Here is a 19,910-nt window from a genome sequence, read left to right on the forward strand (position 1 = left end):
TCAACAGGGGCCCTGCATTTTCATCCTGCACTGGTCCCAACAGCCAACAAGGAAATCAAAGGAACAATAAACATTTCTAAAGTTCTGTGTTTATTACTACATACATTAAAGCTATAATGAAATCCTTGATCCTCCCATGCCGCACTGTCTGCCTAACACAGTGAGGTGGGTGCCATAGAAGGGGTGAGGCATGTGCTCTCTTTGGACCCGATATGCAGCCTCCTTTTCAGCATCTGTTCCCCGATCTCACCCAGACCCCGGAAGTTCTCAAGGAACACAGGGGAGCTCTGTGACGCTGCCCCACTTCCGGTGCACATTTCTTAAGCAAGGGACACATGGAGGGTCAATTTCCGAGCAATTGCCAAAAAAAGGAAAAAGGAAAAAAAAAAAAAAAGAAAAGAAAAAGAAAGAAAGAAAGAAAAAAGAAACGCACTGCAGAAATTCACATTATCTTCTCCATTGTGTGTAAAAAGAGATGCTACAAAAGTGAAAAGAAATGGAAACTAGCAAGCGTGGAAAATGAAGACATCCTGCTAGTGTCTGACAAGCGCTTCTGCAGCCCGGAGAAGATGCAGGCATGGCAGATGACGTGGCCAGTTGCATAAGGACATAAATATGGTCCTAGGGGAAGAGATCAAGGACCCTGGTCTGAGTGGTACAAACTTGGAGGAAAGTGTGGAAGCAGGTCCCTGTGGAGTGGGCGGTGCCCAGTCTGACTGCTACTGGGTGGGGGTATGCGCGCGCAGGAGCAGTGCTGGGTTTGACGGGGCAGTGCCCATGTCTGAGCGCCTGAGGAGGGGAGATGGAACTCGCGTTCTACCGTTTGTTTGTCTTCTGTATCTACATTTCCCACACGAACAAGCTGCTTTGATGGTGCTATATTTTAAAATCCTGTCCTGTGGACCCTCAGTCTGTCAATTCCCCCACAAATGACAGCTTTGCATAGCATCTTTGGGTGACTTTGGTCCATTCCCTTTTTAGCATTTTAGGAGATGTACTGCAACTCTTAGGTCATCTCTGAACCTGGAGGGCACAAGACATGGATCCAGGGTCATGAAGTTCATCCATGGAGGTGCCTTTTAAGACAATTTAACATTTTCTGTCTTAACAACAATGCCGTTTTTTGTTGTTGAATTTGCACCCAAAATAATAGTCATTTATATGCAAAGAAAAGTGTATAAGCTTTTCCTAGGTGTGTGCATGTGAGTGTGTGCAGTATGTGCACATGTGCTTTCTCATGTGTATATGGGTAAGTGTGTACATGTGTGGTGCATGTGTGTGTGTGTGTGTGTGTGTGTTGTAAAGGCAGAGTAGAGAAGGGAGTGCCTATCTGGTTAAGATACCTTTTGAATCACCAGTCACAGAAGGAAGTGCACCTTATACCCTAACATGGTGCCCGCTCACACTTGCACAGCCCCTCCAGAAGTCCCCTGAAGCACTGTCTTCTGTTAACTTTCTGCCCACATTCTGTTTTTCCAATCTTATTACGCCTCATTTCTTTGGAAAAGAAAAAAAAAGAGTTGGCACTGTCCCAATAGCTGATTTCCCAATTCTCTAACTGCGGTTCTGCAGGGCGAGCGTAATTGTTTTCAAAGTCACCAGCTGAACTAAGGGAAGTCATGTGGCAGTAGACAAGTCACACACGGTGGCTGGTGGAGGCTCTGCAGACTCGGGACAAAGAAAGTTGCTCGGTATCGGGGTTTGGATCCGAACTAGAGTTTGTAGAAAGTTGAAGTTGAAGCAAGAGTCATGGCCCAAGAGGGAGGCTTGGCTGTGGTGGCAAGAAAACAGTTGATAAAGGCCTGGGCCAAAATGGAGGGTCACTGGCACCAGTGACTTAAGCCAGGTGTGGGTAAGGATGAGTGGGAGCTGACCATTTTGTAATCTCTCTCTTAGCTACTTTGCCCCCCACCCCCACCCCAGGGTAAGCGGCGTCTGACGGTGGATGCCGTCGTCCAACCGCATGCTTGCTTTTCCTTTTGACTGTACTCTGGTTGCTTGTACACCGAATGCGTTTTCAAGGCCTTTAACCACAGGGTTAGAGACTCTCGGGAGCAGAAAGGAATGCACTTTTGTTCAGAAAACGACTGGGTAAAATTTCTGATTCTGCCTTTGCCCCTCTCTGTGTATGTTTCAGGCCCGGACTGTCTGTCACCTGAGGGCAAGGCCGGGTTGCTCCGTCTGGAATCCCTCAGAGTTCGATGTCAAACGTTTCTTAACTTTTTTTAAAAATCATATTTCAAATACTGGAGACAGGAAGACAAACAAACAAAAAAATAGGTGAGGGACTGGGTATGCGCTCGGCAGTGGTCTCCACAGGAGCTTTACAGTGCTGACCAGAGGTTTTCCTCCCTGGGAGTGGAAGGCCCTCTCGAAAACCCACTTCAGTAGATACTGGGTGAGGACATTAGCCTTTGCTCTGATTGGATCCCAAGGGTAACAAGTGAATCTTCCAATGCTGCCTGCAATGCTGTCTCCAGGCAGGGCTCCTGGGAGGCTATTTTGATTTCAAATTAAGAAGAGAATCTCCGTTGCAGAATAGAGACACAACATTCCCAGAAGAGATCCTTTACTGGCCTCCATACCCCTCGAGACCCACCGTGTCTGAGAGAACAGACATCTTTTGGTACTTTTTATATTTGGGCTTAGAAGGAAGTTCTTGTTTCTGCCCGTGGCTTTAGGTTAGCCATGGCTAGGTTAATCCAGCATGGCTGGGTTTTGGGTACTAACCCTTAAACAGACAAAGGTGACAAGAGACTATGTTATATGATTAAAAATGCACAGCTGGGCGGAGACAAGATAAACTTGAATACAAGCTGCCGTTTCCCCAGATAGCACGGAGCTTCTCCTGGTTGGGATCAGGAATCTGATTCTAGGCTCTAAGTGAGAGTGGCCATGGATTTGAGTTACCAGGGATCAGTTACTCTGGGAGTTGCCTCTAACGCAGTTTTTAACTGGAAAACCAGTTCTCTGAAAAACAGTCCACAAGCAAGTGCCCAGTGCACTACAGTCTGTAAGTCAAAGAGTCTGAGTCTTCACCTCCTGGAGAGGCAGGGGTTTTCCCAGAGCCGTGCTTCTCCAGAAGGAAGAGGAAGGACAGAATGCTAAGGTGGGAGTGCTGGGTAGTGGGTGAGGGACTGTGGCACCAGACAGGCCAGCCTCCTGAATGGGAGTTTGAATTCAGCTATGGTTGTGTGTACTGGCTGGTTTTGTGTCAACTTGATACAGGCTGGAGTTGTCACGGAGAGGGGAGCCTCGGTTGGGGAGGTGCCTCCATGAGATCCAGCTGTAAGGCATTTTTTTCAATTAGTGATCAAGGGGGAGGGCCAGCCCATTGTGGGTGGTACCATCCTTGGTCTGGTAGATCTGGATTCTATAAGAAAGCAGGCTGAGCAAGCCAGGGGAAACAAGCCAGTAAGTTACATCCCTCCATGGCCTCTGCATCAGCTCCTGCTTCCTGACCTGCATGAGGTCCAGTCCTGACTTCCTTTGGTGATGAGCAGCAGTGTGGAAGTGTAAGCTGAATAAACCCTCTCCTCCTCAACTTGCTTCTTGGTCATGATGTTTGTGCAGGAATAGAAATCCTGACTAAGACAGTTGTGTTAGGTATAAAACTCATTGTTACACAGTGCTTTAAAGAACTTTCCCTCTCTTCCCAGTTTTGAGTCTCTGCTTTCCCTGTAGCTAGGACTGGGAAGATTTACTGGGGCTTGTGGATTAGTGGTCACTGCTTCGAGGTAGCATGAGAAGTCATGGAAAATGTGTTCTTGTCTAGTAGGGGTTCAGTGGAAGGCACGTGCAAGAGGATAAACGGTGGGGAAAAACAGTTAACAAAAATACCTTTATATACGTGTAGGAAGTTGTCAATAATTAAGAAATTAAATTAAAAAAAACATAAAAGTAATAGAGTAATTTACAGCCAAACCCTCTGCTTCATAGGTGTTGTGGGCTAGGGATTCACTGCTGTGAACAGACACCATGACCAAGGCAACGCTTATAAGGCACATATTTACTTGGGCCTGGCTTACAGGTTCAGAGGTTTGGTCCATTATCATCATGGTGGGAAGCATGGCAGCATGCAGGCAGATTGGTGCTGCCTAGAGCTGAGAGTTCTACATTTCTGGGTATGAAACAGAAAAGATAAATTCCTTTCAAAGAGATGGAGCACACCAACTAAAATGGAAACTTTGAGTTAGGAGAACTGGCTGCTTACAGAGGACCGGAGCTCAGTTCTTAGGATTCACATGATAGCTCACAACTCCAGCTTCAGCGGATCTGACATCCTCTCCTGGCCTCCCTGGGCACAGCATGCATGTGGTGCACATACGCAATGCAGTTCTGATTCTCATTCGCTCAAAAAAAAAAAAAAAAAAAAAAAAAAAAAAAAAACTTCTTTTTCACAGAGGAATATTGTGTCATGAGGGAGCTGGAGAGATGGCTGTGCTCAGTGTTCTGGAAGACCCAGTTTCAGCTCCCAGCACCCACTTTAGTCCACTCACAAACTCCTCTAAGTTCAGCTCAGCTCCAGGAGATCCGATGCCCACTTTTGGTATCAGGTTGCACTTTCTGCATGTGTATACACACACACACACACACGATGGACGAATGATTGATGGATGGATGGATGGATGGATAGATAGATAGATAGATAGATAGATAGATAGATAGATAGATAGAACCAGAAACCAGTGGAAAGTGTTTGCACTACAGAGTGTCAGAGCAGAAAGCAAACTGCAGCCTCAGTTACAATGATGGGCAGACAGGGCTCTGCTGGGTAGATCTGGGTGTGAGGGGGAAAGGTGTCACCAGTTTGAGTAGACAAAGGCTAAGATAGTCCCTTTGAGAGAGATTGAACGTGAGCCTGCGAGATGGGGGTGGGAAGGAAACGGGACAAATCAATGTGATGGAAATGGAATCATAAAACAATATCAGAGCAGGAGAGTTAAATATCAACTTTCCAAATTTAAACTCCCACAATTTTGCATATTTCCAGAGAACAGATCTCTCTCTTCAGTAAGTACATTTCCTTTTAATATGGTCATTATTCTCCATAACCACATTAGACTCCATAGATTTTGCTGCTGTTTAACTCTCAGAGACTTCTTAAAATAAACTCCCAATTGGACAATTATTATTTAGGAAGCCTGCTGGATTCTTTCCTCCCATAATTTACTTTACAATTCTACCGATATCTGTATTTTTAAGTGAAACAAGACTTGGAGTGGCTTCTGGTTTGTTGGTGTCCTGGGTTTCTATTGCTGTGAAGAGGTGCAATGATTACAGAAATACTAATAAGGAAGACATTTAACTGGGGCTGGCTTACAGCTCAGAGGTTTGGTCCATTATCCTCGCAGTGGGAAGGAAACATGGCAGCATGTAGGCAGACATGGTGCTGGAGAAACAGTTGAGAGTTCTACATCTGGATCTAAAGGCAACAGGAAGAGAGTGTGATCCTGGGTCTGGCTTGAGCATCTGAAACCTCAAAGCCCACCCTCAGTGACACACTTCCTGCAGCATGCCACACCTAGTCCAACAAGGCCACATCTCCTAATAGTGACCCTATGAGCCTAGGGGGGCCATTTTCATCGAAACCACCACAGTCAGTTTGCTGATTTTACTCAACAGAGCCTCTTTATAGAAGAGCCCAGAAGTAACTGTGTCATCAAGATGTGGAAGCAACCTGTGACTCTGTTTGAGCCCTGGGTTCTTTTGATTGTCTGCTTGCTTTACTGTCAGAGTTTGGCGTGGTGGGGAAAAGATGACGTTGTAGGGGTTCCTCACAGTTTTTAAGTCTTATAGATTCCAAATTCACACCAGTTTCGGGCAGTGGATGGGCCCCGTTAATAGGTTGCTTCTGTATAGGCCGTAGACTGAATATAATGTAACACACAGTGCTGACAGACTACTCCTCTGTCCTTTAGGTCAGGAAGTGTGCTGCACCACTGGAACGAAATCTACTACTTTGTGGAGCAGCTGGCGCACAGATTCATCAGGTGAGTGTACTCCATGGTCTCCTCTCTCATGGCCGACAGTGAACCCAGCCCATCTGCTGTTCCAATAACTCCCAGACACTGTGGGAGTGCACACTGGGTTGACCTGTGATTGGTGTGTGTGTGTGTGTGTGTGTGTGTGTGTGTGTCACAAAGTACTAGGTGACCATGGTGTATCGTAATCCTTATGGTTTTAATATGAACACACCACAGCCCTGAGCAAGTCATGGCTGGTCACATGACCCCTGCACCCCCTCTCTGGGCTCCACCTCATCTTCCCAGACACACTGGAACATAGTCACTGTGAGCTGTGGAGGTGCTACTCAAGGACACTAATAAAGGAGGTGACATTCCTTTCCTTTCACACAGCCTTTGTGGATGCACCTGCAGCTGGCGTGAGCATTGTAAGCTCTGATTACAGGCCCCTTGGGGGTAGACGGTCTCCATGGAGACCAATGTGAGTGAGCATGAAACTCCTCAGTCCATAGTGCAGGAGATCCTCTGAGCACAGGGTAATGGCAGACCATCTCATCCCATGTTCAGTTATTAAGCAACATGTTCTTAACTTCCTAACATGAAAAGAAGGGTGGCAGGTGTCCTTGACTCTGCAGCGGGGAGGAAAACATGGAGGAAAAGTACAGTTGAAGAGAGAGATGGTGTATGTGTGGTGTTAAAAAGAATACTTAGACAAATCACTGAACTTTGGATGGGTAGGAAGGACTTCTCAATCTAGCCCAAGAGTCATTCAAGGAGCCACGAGTTGAAAAGCATTGTTGAGAAACTCCCCCCATGCCCTCACCCATGGACCCTTTCAGGTGACATAAAGCAAATCTACCACCAAGTCCTTGGCAGTTTCTGCTCTCCTCCCTTCTCCCCCTGAGCAGAGGAGCCTAAAGGGAAAGGATCCAGTTCAGCGAGATGAGTTTGAGTCCCAGCTTCCTATGCAACCCTAGCAATTGCCTTAACTTTGGATGAACCCAAGGTTCTGAAAAAGGATCATACAAAGATCACATGTGTGTGCATCCAATCACCCAGCCTCTTCCTGGAAGTGGGTCTCCAGTCCTGCCCCCCAAACCATCGGCAGCTCCACATTCTTCACTATCTGAGAATCAGAGACAAGGGTGGAGCTACCGAGAACACTTACTCCAGTCCCCTGATTGACAGATGAAGAAACAACAAACTAGGGTTGTTTCCATGGCTTACTCTAGGCCCCAAGGTACTTTCCTCAGGCCCTTCTCCCTCTGGATACCTTGGTCATGAATGGTGTATCAGTCATACTTCTTGCCCATGTGACAGACCACTTAGAGGACAACCTAGATGGAAGAAAGTTAATTTTGGCTCATGGTTGCAGAGGTTTTATGCCATGCTAGCTCCACTGTTCCTGGGCTGCAACGAGATAGAACATTCTGGCCCCAGTGTGCGGTGTAGCAACAATGCTTGCCCCATTCTGGGCAGGAAACAGCATCAGGCAGGGACTGGAGACCTGGTAGAACTTCAAGAGAACACATACAGTTACCCACTTACCCACTTCAGGTTCCACCTTCCACAGTTTTACTACCTCTGGGCAGACTGTTCAGATGTGGAATCCATCAATGGATTGAGCCATTAATGAAGGCAGAGCCTCATGATACAATCGATTCTCCAGAACCTCACCTCTGGACATTAGGCTATCAGGGAGATGCTTTATAGCCAGACCATCGAGGATCCCTCAGTGTGCAGGCTAAGACTGTTACTGAGTTTTGTTTCTGCAATAGCCCAAAGGCTGTGGTTAGTAGTGCCAGGTACAGGGGAACACCCTTAAATTAGTGGAGGGAGAAATAGTATTGTCAACAAATGATGCTGGGAAAACTGTATATCTACATGTTGAAGAATGAAACTAGATCCACATCTCTTACCCTGAACAAAAATAAACTCCAAATAGATCAAGGGCCTCGACTAGAGACTTGAAATTCTGAAACCACTATAGGATATATACATAGGCAAAGATGTTTTACACAAGATTCTAGTTACTGAGGAATTAAGACAAATAACTAAGAAATGGGGCCTTTAGAAATTACAAAGCTTTTGAAGGCAAAGGAATCTGTCAATCAAGTGAAGAAGCAAACAATGAAGCCTTTGCAGGCTACAGTTCTGACACAGGAGGATTAACATCTAAAGCATTCAAATAACTCAAAAACGAATCATCAAGACAGCAACCTAAGGGGTTCAGGAAGACGTAGGCCATGGCCAAGTTCAACCGTAACTTCTTGGAGAAGGTACTATCGATGGTGGCTGCTGCCATGACTTACTCAAAGCCTTGAGTGGCCACATTTTGGCACCATGACAAGGTTGAACTGGTTCCCCCAACCCCTGGTGAAATCCCTACAGCTATTCAGAGCGTGAAAAAAATAATTCAAAATGGTTTGGTGGCCACTGAGGTATGGATGTGGTTTTATATCAAAGAGATTATAGGCAAATGTGGCATTGTTGGCTATGATATTAGAAGAGCAATCTTTAGCTTCTGATTTAAGTTCTTATTTGAATGTTCTTGGACCATGAGTTAATGAGACTGTGACCTAAATAAAGTCCTAGCTAAGGAATAGCAAAAAAAAAAAAAAAAAAAAAAAAAGGCAAGCAACCTAAGAAAAATGGGCTGTGGATTGAACAGAGAATTCTCAAAAGATACAGATACTTTAAATGGTGTTCAACATCTTTCACTACCGGAGAATCAGAAGTCAAAACTGCTTTGAGACTCCATCTCATCCTAGTTGGAGTGGTCAGTGGTCATTACCAAGGATGAACACTGGTGAGGATGGTTGAAGGGAGAAGCCTTTAGGCCATTCTCCCTCTTTGTCCATCCCATGCTATTGTCTCTAGTCTCTTGTATCTCTTTGTTCCTCTTCTAACTTCTACTCTCTTGCTGAGCCCCTCCATCCTTGCCTAATTTCCATCACTTCTCAACTCTACTAAACACTAACACCAAATATGTGTCAGGCACATAGCAATACTGTTCATCCTGAGAGCTCCTACAGCAGTTAAGCTGATTTCTATTCTGTGAAATGTAATTTGGGGAGCAGTGTGGTGAATGCAGCGGATCAGGAGTGATTCTAGAAAACAGCTGGGATGGTCAGGCAATGGAAGCCCAGGCCCAAAGCTATGCCATGAAAAGAGGCCATGGGTCCAAGCATCAGAGCCAGATCAGCTCTGGGAGGCGAATGCCTTGTGAAGCACAGGTTGGTGCTATGCTGGTTGACCAGTTGGCCTCCCCATGAGGACCCCAGAGGATGGCAGGCAGTTGCCAAGCTCTGGGCAGATTTCCGGTGCTTCTTGCCAGTCCTCAGACGAGAATACTCTATTACCCAAAAACTGAATTTTATGCTGAAAACTTTTGAGTACTGTGTAATGGTGATGGCCCAGCAGTCCCTCCTCCCCTTGTAGGCAGCCAAGATAGAATTAAGTGAATGCTGATCCGAGATATTATCTTCTTTGAAGATGCTGTCAGAATTTTCTGAAAGGATTTACCATTTCATAGACACCTTGTAGACTAGTACCCTTTGGGGAAGTCCTGAGTTGGGATGGAATCTTTCTTACTGTGATGTATCCACTGTGTGATATCCTGACAGAAGGGAGACACACCAGGTAACTTTGATTTGGAGCTTCAAGTTGGCCATTAGCTAAACCCTTGCTTGCCACATCTTCTGGGACTCCCATTCAGATGATAATTGCTCAGCTCCAGGAGCCATGATACAAAGGTTAAAAACAGGAAGGAAGCTGGGAAGGGGGATGACATGCCCCAGGTATTCTGACTTAACAGAGTTTCTCTCCTTTCCAGCCCACAGCTAAGGATGTCCTTCATTGTCTTCTCTACTCGAGGGACAACTTTAATGAAACTCACTGAGGACAGGTAAGGAGATTTCACACCCTCTTCAGTTCTAAGTCTGTCTTTTCCTGGGTAGCCCCAAGGTTTGTGTCACCTTAATCTAACAGCTCTCTTTTAATTCGAGCCATGACCCCTGCATCTGAGGCCTTCTACTGGCTCACTGTGCAATGACCTCTGATGATATTTTCTGATATTTTAAATGATTAGACCATGAGGAGATGAACCTCCTCACCTTTGAATGTTAACTCCATCTGCTGAGTTGGAGCAAAATGTTGGCAAACTAGGTTCTTTGGGGGATTGTCTTTTCTCCCATTTGAATTGGATTTATTTTGTAAACTGGATTTCAGAAATTTGGTAAAGCTCCACTAGAGATGTAAGCGCCTGAACTGTGCCCCTACATAATTGTCAAGGATGGAGATGTAAAGGAAAGCCACCACAGCACCAAATAAATAGAGGGAAATTATAATTGAGTGCAGGGGAAAATGTCAGTTGACGATCATTCTCTGGGGTTAACTGTATTCCACTCCACAGATGAAGACCATGGTGACAGACACCTTCCGTTTCATAGTTATCATGGTGCAGGAGGATGCCAGTGGATAAGCTCGAATTAGTGTCACTGCATACATTTTACAAAAAACTTGGCATGGTTCACAGTGAGGGGAACACAATGAGGGATTGAGGTTTCTGTCTGACAAATATAGGCATGTTGGAGAAAGAGATAGAGGAAATGAAGAGCAGGAGTTAGTTTTGTTTGTTTGTTTTTTTTTTTTTTTTTTTTTTTTGCTATAACAAAATACCACAGACTTGGTCCTTAATGAAGAGAAGAGGTTTCTTTATTTAGTTCATGTTTCTGGAGACTCAGGAGCATATGCCAGTGTCTGTACATCAGATATGTCACATGGCACCATAGCATGAGAGACCACAAAGAGAGATGGAGCCCAGAGAGTCAAAGGTGAGGCCTACTCTTGATATAGTCGATTTGGGAAAGAGTCTGGGTCCTGCGAGGACTAGTTTAATCTCAAGCTCCATCTCCCAGTGATACAGTTACTTCCCCTAGGCCCTGCCGCCTAGTTACTGCCTCCTGGTGGCAACACTCTGAGAACCAAGTGTCCAGCTCACACCCCTCCAGCCAAACGGAAGCAGCAGGTGTAAAGAAGGCCTAGGAGGCTTCCCTGATAAAAATCCTCACGGAAATCATAACAGAATTAGTAATTCTGTGATCTTTCTGGCTCAGACCAGCAAATCCAAACCAGTGCCCACATCTGTCCACGCGTTTCCCATCTGTGGCCCCACTTTCGAATCCTCTCCCTCCGTCTATGCATGGATGCTGTTGAGATGCTACACTCCTCACAGACGAAGGAACCAAGGCCCTGTCTTCTTCCCATGGACACCAAGCACAATCCAGAGTAGGCCCAGGATCCATTTTTCTCCTTTCTCCTGGCACATTCTCTCTGAAGAGAGAACCCTGACAGTCCAAAAAACCTCCTTTGGAGTTGAGCAAGCACTTTGAGGTTCTCTGAGGAGAGGCCTGGCCTTGTGTGAGAGTCATGATCTTGCTCCCTCTTTACCTGCCATCCATCAGCAGGCCCGGCTTCTGTCCTGAGATAGGGACTTAAACAGTGAAGCCTAGCTGACCCCTGCTACCACACCCTTGCCTGCAACACCAGGCCAGGTGACCCGAGTGACACAGCTAGGACAGCGAGCTGTGAATGGCTCAGAGTCAGCCACATTTCTTGGCTACTGACTCTTCTCCTACATGGATAATGAACCATGTCTGTGGGTGCTAAGCATCCCTGTAGGGGTGTCTGTATCACCATTCTCACACCCGTCCTTCACACCCTGCTGCATCTGTGGCATCCTGGTGTCACCTCGTGCAAATTACCCTTTTGGATGTGCCAGTGTGACTGAAAGATGAAGTGCATTGTGGCTTCAATAGAGCCACGTCCATAGCCTCTGGGCAGCTGGCCAGGGCAGGTGAGAGACAGACATGTCAGAACACCAGACCAAGGGCATTCCTCTCAGTCTACTTAGAATCTGATCGTCTGTGCCTCAACTTCATGGACCACTAGTTTCTTGTGCCAAAGAAAGGGTGGAGGTTAGAGCCTCACTTTGCTCCAAGCAGCCTTTAATGCTGATGCTGTGAGTCTCTCAGGGTGAGTGCATGGTCTGCCCAGCATGGATCCAACACACACCCAATCTCGCCCCGTAAGAAGGGGACCGTGATCACTCTCACACCCTAGAGAGACTGGCTGCAAGAGCGGGTTTTATTCTGTTTGCAACTTGTCTCACAGTGTTTGTCAGGCACTTGCTCTTTGCATATCCCTCTGAGACAGTAAAGGGTGTGCTCTTATACCCTATGTGTATTTGTGGGAGTTTGTAGAGTTTTAAAAGAAACTTGTTAAAATAAAAGGGCACCAGGCTAGGGAGACGTAAAATGCTTGATTTGCAAGTGTTCTGGAGCTCTGCATCCATGTTAACAATTCAGACTGGCTGCATGTGCCTTTTACCCCAGCCATGGTGGGATGAGAGGCAGGAACAGGCAGATTATGTGGAAGCTCAACACCAAGCTATCCAGTTGGCAGACTTATAGGCCAGTGAGACCCTGTCTCACGAAGTCATCCACCGACCTCACAGTGCATGGGCTCGCCTACCCCTGAACTCACATCCACACCTACACTTAATGCACACACAAAACAACAACAGGGTTAGTAGTCAGGAAAGATTCTCATTTTAACAAGAGCAAAAGAGTGTAATCAAAAGACATAATATAGAAGATGCATTTGCACTGTTTTTCAATATGCTCTAGGGATCCAATGCTCACAGGAATACTATGGAAATAAAATGGAACATGCAGTGAGCTGAGGCAGAGTGAAGAAGCCACGGGAAAGGCAGCAAACCCTTGTCCAGTCTCTAAGGGCATCTCGTTCTGTGTGCAGACAGGGCAGCAATCCTTCTGAACACTCAAGGTTTTGTCAGTTCTCAGCAGTTTGGTTGTGATGCATTGGTGGGCTGGGCAGACCTCGCTGAATCTGTGAGTTTTTGCCTTCCACTAAATTTCGTAAGTTAACAGCTAGTGCTATTCCTGTTTTTTTTTTTTTTTTTTTTTTTTTTTTTTTTTTTGTTTTTTTCTGTAGCACCCACCTCTCCCTTTCTGTGACTCCCACAGTATAGATGATGACATCCCCGTGTTACTCCATATTGCCTTGAAGTGGTCACATCTTTTCCAGTCGTCTCTCTGTTTCTTAGTGGGTGATGGCTACTGTTCCATCTCCCTGTTCAATGGGTCCCTTCCTCTGCCATCTTCCTTCAGCCACTGAGCACGCCTGCTTAATTCCTTATTACAAATATTTGCTTTTTCAGTTCTAAAATTCCCATTTGGTTGCTCTTGAAATGTTCATGTGATTTCATTCAAGTGTTTTTTTCAGATTCATTTTCATTCAAGTGTTCACAGTGACCTTACAGGGTGGTTATTATAACGCTCTCAGGTCTGTTACCGTTCCAGCCTTTTGGGAATCGCATCCCAATCACCTTTTCCCATGAGAACTGACTACATACTTTAAGGTGCACTTATTTGTTGAGTAATTTTAGTGTGTAACTTTATGCTGCGAATGTAACTTGAGGTTGTGGCAGAATGAGGTAAGCTGTGGCAGGCTGTGGCAGGCTGTGGCAGGCTGTGGCAGGATGAGGCAGGCTGTGGCAGGCTGTGGCAGGATGAGGCAGGCTGTGGCAGGCTGTGGCAGGCTGTGGCAGGATGAGGCAGGCTGTGGCAGGATAAGGCAGGCTGTGGCAGGCTGTGGCAGGCTGTGGCAGGCTGTGGCAGGCTGTGGCAGGATGAGGCAGGTTGTGGCAGGATGAGGCAGGCTGTGGCAGGATGAGGCAGGCTGTGGCAGGCTGTGTGCTTTCCTTCCCTCTCACAATGAGCCTGGGTTCTAGAAGTTCACTGAGGCCCAGTATTAGGCAAAGGGCAGAACTCATTTCTAATTTCTGGATTTGAAACTTGGTTGAGTCAGAATCTGTGTCAAATCATGTCCTCTTTTAAGGTTTCTCAGCTTCCTTGTTTACACAGCCCAAGATCTGTGGGCCACTTTATTAGCACAGTAGAGCGTATAATGCTGACTGAAGTATCATTACAATACAGCAATTTAGTGTGAAATTACCTGAATCACTTCTAATGTTTTATCATCTGGAAATGAGATCATGTCTGTGGAGTTCAGCTAGAACTTGAACAGAAATTGAGAGAGGTGATGAGTTTAACTAAGTACCATGTGTCACCTGTTAAAGTTCATTTATACTCCCCCTTTCTTCACATACAATGGAAATGCAATCCATTACAAAGATTTTTAAATGCTGGCTGATTTTCATATTTCTGGTTGTGTTTGGTTATTGTGTGTTCTTTTCATCTGAAAGGGGAATTCTGTTTCCTGCATATTCTTCAGAAATTTAATATCCTTATTCATAATTTTCCCATTAAATTATTACTTTTGCTTATAGCGGTATGCATTTTTAATGTAAGTTTTGCCACCAGTTATTTCCATGAAAGATATAGGGCCAACTCTTGATATTTCTCCTGCACTGGTTTTTCCAGTGTCGTGGAATAGCTTTTAACCAGCCACATACGAAGTGGCCGGGGTGGACTTGGGGCTGCCTGGTTTCTGCTCCGCCATGGTTCCATTTGTTTGCCTGCAGTTCCGTGCTCAGACCACATTGTTTTAATTAGTTTCAACATCTGGAGGACCGGTCTTTCCTCATTTCTAATATTGAGCAAAAATCTCCTTGGTTTTAAGTGGATTTTTCCAACCATTTGCTTTTAGATATTTTTCCTTAGTGTTCCAAATATCCTTGGGGTTCTCATCTGAGTCGTCCGGAAAAGCTCAGCTTGTCCCAGCACCACTGGCTTCTTAGCAAGCAGCACTCACTCTTACTTAAGGGCATTTATCACGTCAGTTTTGCGTCCTCTGGAAGGTTTTGTTCTTTTCCTAGGTTGCATTCAGTGTTGGCTAACTCCATCCCCACTGTGAGTGGGAAATCGCCTGTTCCATCTACCTAGATTGGTAGCGCCCGTGGGCATTGGTGGGTTTGGTGTTTGGAGCCTGAGAGCTTCTATTACACAGCATGATATGCTTGGAGGGGCATCTGTGGGATGTCTACATAGATAATCAGTAGTTCACCCTGTGAGTCCAGAACTAACTTAAGAAATATGTCTGGGGGATAAAATACTGATTTTATAGAATTTTTTCTTCTCTCTCTCCCTCCCTCTCTTCCTCCCCCCTTCTCTCTGTTTCTCTTTCTCTGTTTCTCTCTCTCTGTTTCTCTTTCTCTGTTTTTCTTTCTCTGTTTCTTTCTCTCTGTTTCTCTCTCTCTGTTTCTCTCTGTTTTTCTCTCTTTGTTTCTCTCTCTGTTTCTTTCTCTCTCTCTCTCTCTCTCTCTCTCTCTCTCTCTCTCTCTCTCTCTCTCTCTCTCTCTCCCCTCTCCCTGTCTCTTCCCTCTCTTTCCCTGTCCCTCCCTCCCTCCCGCCCCACTCCCCTCTCTCTCCTTCTCTTGGGTATTAGGGGTGGGACCCAGGACTTGGACAAGCAAGCTAAGTGCTCTATCACTTAGCCACATCCCCAGCCCCGTAGAGTTGTCCCCACTACCAGCATCATTTAAATGATCATATTAGTTCTAACTTTCCCAGTTACTTAATGGTTATTTCTTAAATTTATCAACACTTCTGTTTTGTATGTTCTTAAATTTTATTTCTATCTGAAAGAAAGGTGTGAAATACAGAACTAATGTCTTTAGACTCACATACCCTCCCTCTTGAGGAGACCCTGAAGTCACTCCAGAGGAAGTAAGAAGTGATTCCTGATGCAGGTGCCAGGTCACACTGAGTCAGGCTCCTCCTCCACACACTACTGGGTGGATCCTGTCTCCTGACCCACCACTGGGTGACTGAGGTGAATCTCTCTCATGGCCCACCGCTGAACAGATGGATTAGGACTCCTCTTCCTCATCGGGTGGCAGGGTTAGGATCATTCCCCTCCTGAAGCTCAAACTGTTCTCCTGAGACCTGGGATGTCACATTTGTCTCCTCCATGGCAGTGGCTCTGATTTGTGCAGAGACTCTCAGATTAGAGTGTAACATCATCTCACTGAACTTCGGGCAGTGAAATCTCTATCCTGATAGGTCAGCCCCATCTGTGATGCTTTGGGAAGGCCCTGAGAGTTAGGTGTGCCCCCTCAAAGGACTGTTCTTGACTGGAAATTTCACTTTTCTTCCAAACTTTACAAGATTAAAACACATAAGCCTAGCAAAACAGCCATGGGCCAAAGGGTTATCATATCTTTCTCAACCCGATGGCCTCGTTTTAATAATGAGGAAAGGGATTCCCAGAAGGACCATGTTGTTTGTGCTGATTCGTCCATGTGCTCAGCACCAGATTTTATCCGCAAACTTTAGGTTTCTAACTCAGTTATTTTTTTCTGTACCACATACAGCCTTCTTGGTCTACCTGCCTCTACTGGGTACTTCCCTCTGGTCTGTTACATGTGAGATGCTCACATGGAGCTACATATGTGTATACATATAAATATATAGGGGTTCCTTACATATATTCCTTAATAAGGGTTTACTGAGTACCAGTAAATAGACTAGTTTCTTCATTTATTATAAGGGACAATAGTGATTACCTGTTGCGGCTCATTAGAACGGCATTCTTTATTATACTAGGTTATAGATGGGGATAACAAGGCAGAGATGACTCATGGCTACCCTGCTGCACAACTGTGAGAACCTGGATTGGAGCCCAGGAAGCACAGACCTTGTGTTCCTGAGCTTAATGAATATACTTGAGAGTTTCCCACAACTTAATATTCTGTTTAAGAAAAGGAATTACTCAGTGTCCCAAAAGCCTTTACTCACACATTTAACCATGGCCCTGAGAGCTCAGTGGTCCTCGCAGAGGGAAGAGCTGCATCACTGAACCACGTGGAGGCATAAGGGTAGCCCGATGGTCTTGCTTCAGCAAGCAGAAGGGGCTCCAAGAATGTCCAGCTTGCACCGAAAATGGAAATCTAGACCCCTCTATGTCCCTCTCAGGTACTTCAGCTGACTTTACCATGCTTTGGGAGAATCTCTTGGTTTTGAAGTACAATGATTCCAAGTTGCTATTCCTGAGAAATAGGAGTCTAAATCCCTCTCTAAATTTTAAAATAAAGGGGGTTTGGAAGAACTTGAATATGCCTCTTTGTCTCTGCCTTTTAAATGCTGGGAGGATTCATGGTGCAGAGGTATCTTTACTGCTCAGTGAACAGGGTTAACTATTGTGGTTGTTGCTAGGAGTTTTGATCAACAGCTAAGGGCCACCCTAAATCCTCCCCTACAATCTCCACCTCACATCATTATAGAGCGTCCAACAGCAAATCCATAGTGAGTTCTGGGTCTCCCTGGCTCATTCTTTTTTCCTGCAGCATTGAACATTGGCAGGTTTATCCCTGCACAGAGGCGATTTAGGCGGAATATACTTCTTCAGCATAAGGCAAGCTAAAGGCTGTTGTTTCCTTGCCTGATGTTTTTTCAAGAGTTCTTCCCAAGAAGAATACACAGCACGCTTGTCTACAGTCTCCCAGCCTGGGTCACAGTAATGCTGAATGGACACAGTGCACCACAGAGTCCCGAGAAAGATCCAGAGACATGCTTTTACAGGCCCTGTGAACCAGTGTTCCCTGCTCTCCCTCTGATATCAGTCTGTGAAGGAGAGAAAGTAAAATCACTTTCCTTCTTGAACTGCAAGTTGTCCTGGATATAGCAAGACACTGTCAAAAGCAAGACACTTCTTCTATGTTTTTTTTTTAATCTAAAAATGTAATGTGCCAATGTTTGCATTCATACAAAAGTTATTGTGAGTGGTTTTTCAAAAATTTGAAAACTATACTTCAGGGAGAAAAGTGGTATATCCCCCCATGTCTTTGGCTACAATGTTCTGATATGCACCAAATTTGGCTACTGCAAATGAAATCAGGAGAATGACTGCCCAGAGCGGTGGGTTGATGTTAAGGTGATACATGATTGGACAGTGGAGAGGTAGGTGGGGAAAGGTCTAGGAAAACGGAAGAGAAGGAGAGGAGGAGGAGAGTCTGGGAGGAACAAAGATGGAGGCAGATGTTTATGTTTCTCTTGGCGCATCTCTAGCTTGATGAGGTTATTATTATTATTTCTAAGGGTTTCTATGGCTCTTTTTATCTCATGTAGAAGGACAGTTTGTATCTTTGTCCATTCGTTGTAGGCTTATTGTGTAGAGGGTTTGTGGATTGAGAATTTAATATATAAACCTACTTGTTAAGCTACCAGGCTTTGGAGTCATGTTTGTGCCGGGTGGTGGAGGAACATGCCGGGGTGGTCCTATCCACCTGGGACAGAAGCCACAGGAAGGGCAGAGTGAACCGCCTGGGAAGGGAACATCATGGAGAAGGCAGTTTATGGACTGAGTGACAGAGTCAGTGTGTTCAACTCCACACTAGAGCGGTATCTGTGGAGTGAGACCTCGGGGCTGATTAAAGGTGAAGCCTTTGTTATAATATTTACTGCAACACAGAGCCCCATTGATGTGACTCTAATGTGGGCTTCCCAGTGACTGATTTCTTCTGTGCCCACCACAGGGTGCAGCTAAAAAGCTGCTCTGGATTAATGTATGGAAGATGCCTATCAGAGAGTCAGATACATTCCAGGTCCTCGGAAAATGCGACTTTGTCCCTCCTGTAGTAGATACAAAAAGGGCAAAAGTGGACAGGAATGTTTCTGATGTCCTCGGGAGAAAAGAAGACCCCGTCAGTGTAGTCAGAGGCTGCCTCCCAAATCTCCCACAGTTGGATGTCTGATACATTGTGTGATACATTGTGTCGCTGGCCTGCCCAGCTGTGGATACTTTCTCATACCAGGGAGGGAAGGAAGCTCAGTTAGGGAATCTCTCTGCCCTACCACCCCACTCCCGGAACAATCCTGGTGAATCAGGCAGTGACACTTGCTGCACTGAGAGGAAGCGGTGAACCTTGCATTCAGGCCTACCTCCACCAGGCCCTGAGCACAAACCCCAGGTTCCCCCTCTGCCGCTCTTCCCAGCCTGCATTTAAATGGTTGCATAGAGAACAGGATCCTGAACACATGAATACCAGTTCTGTACCACCGGGCTTGCAAAATGGAATGTCACAGGAGATGCTTCCTGAAGACACGGTCTCTGTCTCCTTCCACAGAAAGAATTGTTGCCTTGACTTTGGAGTTTATCGTCTCTGTGGATGTGTATACTTTTATATCCTCAGAAACAACATGCATTCATCTTGAACTACTTATCAAATAACAAGTAAATGTGTGTACTTATGTGCACGTGTGTTTATATATGTGTTTGTGGGGGGTGGTAATCTAGATACACATGTGTATGGAGACCAGACATCAACCTTGCAGAGCCTTTCACTGGTATCTGGAACTCTAGCTGATAAGCCACAATGACACATCTGCCCCCACCTGCCTAACATTTGGATTACAAGCATACACTACCATGCCCAGATTTTTTTTCTTGTGTCCTGGAGAACTCGTGTCCTGAATTCTCAAATTCAGGGTCCCCTTTACTTATGTAGCAAGCACTTAATCAACCAGGTCACCTCCATGTTTTGGTGTGAGGTGCACCACCAAGGCGTTCATCTGCCACCTTCTTTGTGGTCAGTCAGCTTCTCTCTTTTCCTGTTGTGTACAAAGCTACAGGGAGCATTCGAGGGCTTTCTTTTCTCCTGATGAGGGCTGCACTGGGCAGAGGGACTTTCTGTGCTCTGTGATGAGGGAGGGGTGAGTGTGAAGGCTGCTCAGTCAGGGTGTACAGATGGCATTTCTAGCTGATCTTCAAAAGTGGTATGTGAGTTTAACTCCCACTGAGATCTGCGTTCTCAGTGCCCCACATTCCTTTGACATCTTGGTACTGTCCTCTAATTCAGTCTTTGCAAATGCTTCCTGCCCACATGTGCCTTCCGTGTTGGGTTATCCAGTATAGATCTAGCATACCTACTCCCTCCATCTCAGCCTTGCTACAGAACGT

At 45.7% G+C, this 19,910-nt stretch overlaps 1 protein-coding gene and 1 pseudogene across 2 annotated transcripts in view; both read left to right on the forward strand.

The window, feature by feature from the left end:
- ANTXR1 (ANTXR cell adhesion molecule 1) overlaps positions 1-19,910 on the forward strand; it is a 172,643-nt gene that overhangs the window by 16,628 nt on the left and 136,105 nt on the right. Inside the window, exons 2-3 of the mRNA XM_080932612.1 lie at positions 5,922-5,993; positions 9,802-9,873. Of these exons, the coding sequence (XP_080788738.1) occupies positions 5,922-5,993; positions 9,802-9,873 (144 nt within the window). The remainder of the gene's footprint in view (positions 1-5,921; positions 5,994-9,801; positions 9,874-19,910) is intronic.
- Positions 8,213-8,494, forward strand: LOC308432327 (ATP synthase subunit g, mitochondrial-like; annotated as a pseudogene). The gene has a single exon. The product of its transcript is annotated as an ATP synthase subunit g, mitochondrial-like (transcript).

The sequence above is a fragment of the Micromys minutus genome (assembly GCF_963924665.1).
Source record: "Micromys minutus genome assembly, chromosome: 18".
In the NCBI taxonomy this organism is placed as follows: domain Eukaryota; kingdom Metazoa; phylum Chordata; class Mammalia; order Rodentia; family Muridae; genus Micromys; species Micromys minutus.